This window comes from Homarus americanus, unplaced genomic scaffold (genome assembly GCF_018991925.1).
Source record: "Homarus americanus isolate GMGI-L3 unplaced genomic scaffold, GMGI_Hamer_2.0 scaffold381, whole genome shotgun sequence".
Taxonomy (NCBI): Eukaryota; Metazoa; Arthropoda; class Malacostraca; order Decapoda; family Nephropidae; genus Homarus; species Homarus americanus.
This window is the reverse complement of record NW_024740788.1, coordinates 4246-12500: the sequence shown is the minus strand read 5'-3', so window position 1 is coordinate 12500 and position 8255 is coordinate 4246. Positions and strand designations below refer to the sequence as shown.

At 49.7% G+C, this 8255-nt stretch overlaps 1 protein-coding gene across 1 annotated transcript in view; it reads left to right on the top strand.

Moving 5' to 3' along the window:
* The window catches only part of LOC121875532 (UDP-xylose and UDP-N-acetylglucosamine transporter-like), a 24767-nt gene extending 23883 nt beyond the window's left edge, over nt 1-884 (top strand). The window contains exons 5-6 of the mRNA XM_042380113.1: nt 572-745; nt 849-884. Coding sequence (XP_042236047.1) covers nt 572-745; nt 849-884 — 210 coding nt within the window. The remainder of the gene's footprint in view (nt 1-571; nt 746-848) is intronic.
* Nucleotides 885-8255: the final 7371 nt, after the last annotated feature.

Here is an 8255-nt window from a genome sequence, read left to right as displayed (position 1 = left end):
GAAACATTTGGGTTATGAGGCATAGGCGAGCAAGACACAGGGGCCAGAACCTCAACACACTCCCACTGTATCTTTGTTCTAGTGACTTGTTAAGTATGTCAGTAGTGGTGTGTGAGTGGGTGGGTGTAGTGGCTGTATGTCCAGAATTTGTTGTTGTAGTGCACTTAAGAACATGGCAAAAACGAGTGATTAAAATATAAACATAATCATGCACCAGAAAAGCTGATTGATTGTTGATACTATGGTAAATATTTGTTCTGAATAGATAGATTAGAAAACAGAGAACTAAAATAAGGAGACTTGTTAATATAATGAGAAAAATAGTGATGTTTGGAGGAGAGAGTTAAGTTTGGGGATGTGTACCACCTGTAACATGTGTGTGTGTTAAGTTAGGGGATGTGTACCACCTGTAACATGTGTGTGTGTTAAGTTAGGGGATGTGTACCACCTGTAACATGTGTGTGTGTTAAGTTAGGGGATGTGTACCACCTGTAACATGTGTGTGTGTCCATGGAGGCAGACTACAGTACTAATGTTATGGTGTAAACTGATGACTTAATATTCTGTGCAGGATAGTGAAGACCTCGAGTGGGAGGTAGCTGGAGGAGTCTCACAGTTTGTCACGTGGTTGATGGGTATTGGTCTTCTTACCTTTGCTCTCTTCATGTCTGCTCGTATGGGAATATTCCAAGAGTGCCTTTATTCCAAGCACGGCAGGCACCATCGGGAGGCACTTTTTTATATCGTAAGTGAACGAAAACGATCGATGTGTTTTTGTGTGTGTGACCGTTTAGAAGGATCCCGAGACATAATGTGGTCAAGTCTTTGTTTTTTACTTTTATTACAAGATCACTGGTAACAAATATGATTATAATTCCAACTAATGGCCACTTACATATTATGTTAAGGAAGAGCCAAATATTAGTATGTGTGTGTATAATGTATCATCTTAACCTTTTCACTACAGTGCACCAATTATAATATTTTATTTGGCTAAAGTTAGATTATTTTATCCAGGTAGAGAGGACACAAGGGTTAAAGTGAGTGCCCCCAGTTTAGAATAAAAAGTTTAATAAGTCTTGCCTGCAAAATTTTATTAAACCTAATTTTAAGTAGAATGTAATTCAGAATAGACGGTGAGTTATCTGTAGAGCAAAATGGAATTAAAAAGGGAAAGGAACTAGAGAAGCTGTATTTGGTTTGAGAATTTTTGGTGAAAGCTTTAGAGGTGCAAAGAAATTTGTACATTTGCTTTTTGGGTTTTGAAAATGATAAGGTAAAGCACAATACAGTAAACTTATAGAAATTTTGAGGGGAAATAATAGGCATTAATGAAGGAGAGAAAGTATTAGATTTTAAAAATCTTTACTGGCAACAGGAGGCTGCAGTGTTAGTAAATAATGAACTTACTGTAGTATACATAGATTTGGCTATGTGAGAGTTACGGTACCTGTATTTTACAAGCGTTATCTCTGCAGGATTCTTGTTGACGTCCAGGAGCATCTTGACACGTGGTGAAGTTCAACAACTCGCTGCCCCTTCCTGCGCTGGACACCGTTCCAGTCTTGGCCAGTGTGCCGAGGCTGTGGCTCTACCTACTGGGCAACACACTCACACAGTATCCTTTTTTGTACAATACACTACTATGTTGGGTAGACTACCGTGTGTGTACTGGGACCATGTCACCCAGCACACTGAGTAGAGTCTGCTCTTTGTTCATAATTGTGTACATGTGCTTCTGTGTTTTATAATGTGCACATTTATGGTTCCAACTGTCTGTCTGCCTACCTGTATCTTTATATTTTATTTTATTTGTATATGATCATTGGTGTGGTATTATGAGTGTCCATATTAATCTCTCCAGCTTACTTCATGCTGTCACTTGGCCAAATTCTTCTCTATACAATACCCGACAGTTTCAGCGAGCACCTTGGCACACTTATTGTTCTTTATCCACTAGTCATAATATAGTAATAACACTATGAGTTGAGCTTTTGATAAAAGTGCCAATACAAAAAGGTTTCCAAGTCACTAACACCATCAGGTTGCTTTTTGTTGGTTAATCTTCAGGATCGAGGTAATAAAACAGTTTTTGTTTATTACATTATTTAACATTATTTATTTATAGGTTATGGTGTTATAGGTAGTGATGGGTTTATTTATATTTATTGTGACATTACTACAGTTCCACCAAGAACAAATTGACACATAAAGGGCTCAGGAACATAACCTATTGTAACCTGAAAAAGAATTCACAAGACCGAACCTAACAAGAGACCCCACTCATTCACTGTTACAACTACACCAGCAACAGTTACTTTACATGAAGATTAACCACCTTAATGCTAACCTAACCTAAGCTAACCTAACCTAACCAACCTAGGGTAACCTAACCTAACAACTAAGTAACCAACCACCTAACCTAAATTATGAGTTGAAAAATAACCAAATCATATCATATATACAACAATATTCCTATTGGCCACAACATGGTGCAGGATTCTTCCGAGATAATTTCCGGGTAACAAGAAAACTCTCAACTCTGAAAATCCACATTCGGGATTTTCCCATTAAAGGGATTTTCTGGAAGTGGCACACCTGATTTCTAACCTGGAAACATCCTCCTACGACCTAGAATAGGAATTTCCTGAAAATCAAGCCAATTTCTATTCTGGTTATTGGAGTTCTGGCCGACAGAAATATTAGAGTTATAGCTCATTGGATGATAACAGTTTGGTCATCAGGTAGTGAACAGTTGGATTTTGTTTGGTGGGTCTGTGGTAGAGAACATGAGAGTTACTGTGCAATACTTGACATGGTGAGAGGAACAGGAACAGGAACTGGTCACTCACACATTACAGGAGGATCCCGGGTTATGAGCATACAGGAGGTCCCAGGTTGAGCATACAGGAGGTCCCAGGTTATAGCACACAGGAGGTCCAGATTTGTGAAGCTTATGTGAAGTCCAGGTTGTGAGCAACAGGAGTCCCAGTTGTGAGCAGGAGTCCCAGGTTGTGAAGCAGCAGGAGAGAATCCCAGGTTGTGAAGCCTGAGAGGTCCCAGGTTGTGAGCAGGAGGTCCCGGGTTGTGAAGAGAGTCCCCAGGTTGTGAGGCAGGAGGTCCCAGAGTTGTGAACCTTGTGAGAGGAATCCCAGGTTGTGGCTTGTTGGAGAGGTCCCAGGTTGTGAAACCTTGAGAGGTCCCAGGTTGTGAAGCAGAGAGGTCCCGGGTTGTGGCTTGGGGAATCCCAGGTTGTGGCATAGAGGTCCCAGGTTGTGAGCAGGCAGGAGGAGGTCGGGTTGTGAGCAGAGAGTCCCAGGTTGTGGTGAGAGGTCCCAGGTTGTGAGCCTTGTGAGGAGGTCAGGTTGTGAGCCATGGAGGTCCCGGGTTGTGAGCAGGAGAGTCCCAGGTTGGCAGTGGGAGGTCCCAGGTTGTGAGCAGGAGAGGTCCCAGGTTGTGAGCAACAGGAGAGTCCCAGGTTGTGAGCAGGAGGTCCCAGGTTATGTGAAGCCTTGTGAGGTCCCAGGTTGTGTTGTAAGAAGTCCCCAGGTTGTGAAGCAGCACAGGGAGGTCCCGGGTTGTGAAGCAGCAGAGTCCCGGGGACATGGCAGCGGGGAGGTCCCAGGTTGTGAAGCCTTGTGGGGAGGTCAGGTTGTGAGCCTTGGAGGGAGGTCCCAGGTTGTGAGCCTTGGGAGGTCCCGGGTGTGAGCGCCAGGGAGGTCCCAGGTTGTGAAGCAGGAGAGTCCCAGGTTAGTGAGCAGCGGGAGGTCCCGGGTTGTGAAGCAGAGTCCCAGGTTGTGAGCACGGCGAGGTCCCAGGTAGTGAGCAGGAGGTCCCCAGGTTAGTGGCTTGTGAGGTCCCAGGTAGTGAGCAGGAGGTCCCAGGTGATTAAACCTGGCAGGAGGTCCCGGAGTTGTAAAACAGGGGAGATCCCAGGTTGTGAGCGGGAGGTCCCGGGTTGTGAGCCAGGAGAGTCCCAGGTAGTGAGCCTTGGGGAAGGTCCCCAGGGTGAGCAGGAGGTCCCAGGTTGTGAGCGGGAGGTCCCAGGTAGTGAGCAGGAGGTCCCAGGTAGTGGTGGGATCGCGGAGGTCCCAGTGAGTGAGCAGGAGGTCCCCCGGAGTAGTGAAGCAGGGGGAGGTCCCCGAGTAGTGAGCAGCGGGAGGTCCCCGGGTAGTGGCTGAGGAGGTCCCCAGTAGTGAGCCTTGGGAGGTCCCCAGTGAGTGAGCAGGGAAGTCCCCAGGTGGTGACAGCAGGGAGATCCCCCGGTAGTGAGAGCAGCAGGAGGTCCCAGGTAGTGAGCCAGCTGACCCCGGGTGGTGTGAGCATGGGAGGTCCCCGAGTGAGTGAGCCTTGGGGAGTCCCCAGGTAGTGAGCAGGAGGTCCCAGATGAGTGTGAGCAGGTGGTGAGTGAGCAGCGGGAGGTCCCCGGGTGAGTGAGCCAAGTGAGAGGTCCAGGTAGTGAAGCAGGAGTCCCCGGAGTAGTGAGAGCAGCAGGGAGGTCCCAGGTGAGTGAAGCAGTGGGAGGTCCCCAGGTAGTGAAGCCTTGTGGGAGTCCCAGGTAGTGAGTAGCAGGAGGTCCCCAGGTGAGTGAGCAGCAGGAGGTCCCGGGTGAGTGAGCCATCGGGAGGTCCCAGGTGAGTGAGCCTTGGGAGGTCCCAGAGTGGTGAGCTGTGGGAGGTCCCGGAGTAGTGAGCCTTGTGTGAGAGTCCCAGAGTAGTGAGCTTGTGGGAGGTCCCGGGTGGTGAACCTGTGGGAGGTCCCAGGTGTGAGTGAGCAGCAGGAGGTCCCAGAGTGTGTGTGCATGAGGTCCCCGGAGTAGTGGCAGGGAGGTCCCAGATGGTGAGAGGTCCCAGGTAGTGTGAGCCTTGTGGGGAGGTCCCCAGGTGTGAGCTGAGAGCCCCCAGGTAGTGAGCAGGAGTCCCCGGGGTAGTGAGCAGCGGAGAACCCCGGAGTGAGTGCTGTGGGGAGGTCCCCAGGTGATGTGAGCAGCAGGGAGGTCCCAGGAGTAGTGAGCAGCAGGAGGTCCCAGGAGATGAGCAGGGAGGTCCCGGGTAGTGAGGCAGCAGAAGTCCCCGGAGTGAGTGAGCAGGAGGTCCCAGGTAGTGAGCAGCAGCGGAGGTCCCGGGTAGTGAGCCTTGGGAGTCCCCAGGTAGTGAGCCTTGTGAGGAGATCCCAGGTGAGTGAGCCACATGGAGTGGGGAGGTCCCAGTGAGTGAGCCAGGGGAGGTCCCCCGGAGTAGTGTGTGGGGAGGTCCCCAGGGTGAGTGAGCAGCGGGAAGTCCCCAGGTGAGTGAGCAGGGAGTCCCAGATGATGAGCCTTGGGGAGTCCGGGCAGTGAGCATGGCAGAGGTCCCAGGTGGTGAGCAGGGAGGTCCCCAGAGTAGTGAACAGTGGGGAGGTCCCCAGTGAGTGAGCAGAATCCCGAGGTGTGGGGAGGTCCCCAGGTGTGAGTGGTGTGTGGGAGGTCAGGTGGTGAGCGCAGGTCCCCGGGGTGGTGTGGGATCCCCGGAGTGAGGTGAGCATGGAGGTCCCCAAGTAGTGAGGAAGCGAGTCCCCAGGTGAGTGAGCCTTGTGAGAGTCCCCGGGTGAGGCAGGCGGGGGAGTCCCAGGTAGTGAGACTGGCGGGGGAGGATCCCAGGTGGTGAGGCAGCAGGAGTCCCAAGATGAGTGAGCAGCGGGAGAGTCCCGGAGTGAGTGAGCGGGAGGTCCCAGGTGAGAATGACAGCAGGAGGTCCCCAGGTAGTGAGCCTTGTGAGAGGTCCCAGTGTGAGCCAGCCTTGGGAGGTCCCAGGCTAGTGAGGCCAGCAGGAGGTCCCCAGGGTGAGTGAGCAGGGAGGTCAGTGTGAGAGCCTTGGAGGAGTCCCCCGGGTAGTGGCAGTGGGAGGTCCCAGGAGATGGTGAGCCTTGGGGAGGTCCCGGGTGAGTGGTGTGTGAGAGTCCCAGGTGAGTGAGCGGTGCAGTGAGTGACAGCAGGAGGTCCCCAGGTGTGAGCTGTGAGGAGGTCCCAGTAGTGAGCAGGGAGGTCCCGGGTAGTGAGCGGGGAGGTCCCCGGAGTAGTGAGCCAGCCAGGAGGTCCCAGGTAGTGAGCCTGAGAGGAGAATCCCGAGGCAGTGAGCAGGAGGTCTCGCAGGTGAGTGTGTGGGAGTCCCAAGTGGCCTTGAGGAGGTCCCCGGAGTGTGAGCGGGAGTCCCGGGTGAGTGGAAGCGGGAGGTCCCAGGTGGTGTGTGGGGGTCCCAGGTAGTGAGCCTTGGAGGTCCCCAGGGTGAGGTGAGCCAGCAGGTCCCAGGCTCCGAGCAGGCAGTCCCGGAGTGAGTGAGCAGGAGGTCCCCAGGAGTGAGTGAGCAGCATGAGAGTCCCAGGTAGTGAGCCTTGTGAGGAGGTCCCAAGTGAGTGAGCAGCAGGTCCCGGGTGAGTGAGGGTCCCAGGTAGTGAGCCATGGGAGTCCCCCCAGAAGGGAGGTGAGTGAGTGTGTGGGAGGTCCCAGATGAGTGAGCAGCAGGAGGTCCCCAGGTAGTGAGCCTTGGAGGAGGAGTCCCCGGGTGAGAGCGAGGAGGTCCCGAGATGTGAGCAGCGGGAGGTCCCGGAGTGAGCCTTGGGAGGTCCCCGGTGTGAGTGAGCAGGAGGTCCCCAAGTAGTCAGGCCCAGCGGAGGTCCCCAGGGTGAGTGGCAGGAGGTCCCCAGGTAGTGAGCAGGAGGTCCCGGGTGAGTGAGCAGGCGAGGAGGTCCCAGGTGTGGCAGAGTCCCGGGTTTGTGAGCAACCAGCAACATCCATAGATCTGAACAGGTTAAATTTTTAATTTACAGTATTTTATTTACCTGATGACTTATTTTTTACTTAAATTTATTTTTTTTTGTCATTCTATTTCTTCTTTTCTCTTAAATTAAGTGATTATTTAAATGTATATATGGACTTTGGCTATGATATAATGGGACTTTAAACATTGTTCTCTAAGTACAGTATGCATATAGCATGTGTTCAGCTTACATACATTTTGACTTCTGAACGTTCTCAGGAACTGAAACCGTTCATGACCGAGGACCCCCTGTATACACACATTTGATTTCTACACTGCTAAGGCTCTCTTATGTCTCTATGGTCTTTTTCTTTATACACTTTTCTCTTCCCACCTGTACTGTGTTAACTGTTTGTCATGACCAAACACACTTTGGGATACAGTGAAACATTAGTTATGTGAATGGTTTAATAACTACATGTTAAACAACTCTCAGTCAGATTATGTTTGTCCCTAACTTTTGGGCTCAGATATGTGTGTATTAGCTCGTGTTCACCTAGCGTCTACACCTACGCTCACCGTCCGCTCGTCCTCCCCCTGCAAGTTTCTGTCCCTCTTCTCCATCGTCTATTTCCAGAACCCATTCACCATACACCACTGGATGGGGCTGCCTTCGTATTTGGCAGAACTCTCTTATTCCACGATCATGGTAGGGAAGGTTAAGGGCGTTGTGCTTTACTAAAGCCAAGAGGAATAAGTCTTAATGTGTGTATGTATGTGTGTTGTGACTACATAATTTATCCTTATTGTAGGAAATGTGGACTTGGTGCTGAAATACTGAGACATATAACAATCAATCTATTGAATTGTTCTATCATTTCTATTCACTACCTGGTCAGCCCTACCTAATGAGGGTGAGGTATGGAGTAGATAGATGGACAACCAGGGCAGTACTTTGTCTTGAGTAGTGTAAAAGGGCATTAGGATTATTTTTTTGAAGGAAAGAAATTCAACTTATTTCAGAAAGAACAACTATATTGTAAGCATTCATTAGGTGACATTGTCTTGTGAATTTTAGGTTTTGTAAGCGTTGTCAGCGATGTGTTGGGCGTAGGTGGGAGGATGGAACAAAGGTGGTTGTATACTTGAGTGAGACTTGGTAACCATCTTAATGATCTCTGGTAGAACCTCTCACGGTGATGCGTGTCAACTCTCGGGTGAGGCACGCTCTTATTAGATGTTTGAGGGCCAATTTCTGTATATATCAACTGAATATTGACCTGATGAGTGTAATATAATTTTAAGTGTAATATTAGTAATTTTCTGATTGGTTTAATCCTCTTTAAATTGATCTGATGTTTATAAATGTGATCTCCTTTATCTGATTAGTTGAGTGGTGTAATAACCTTGTCAACCAAGGTACAGTGTTAGTCACCATAACTGTTCCTTAACCCTTAATGACACCTTAACCTCTGGTGTCTCGTTACTACAATCGACATTTTTACTCACTCCAACTTCTTC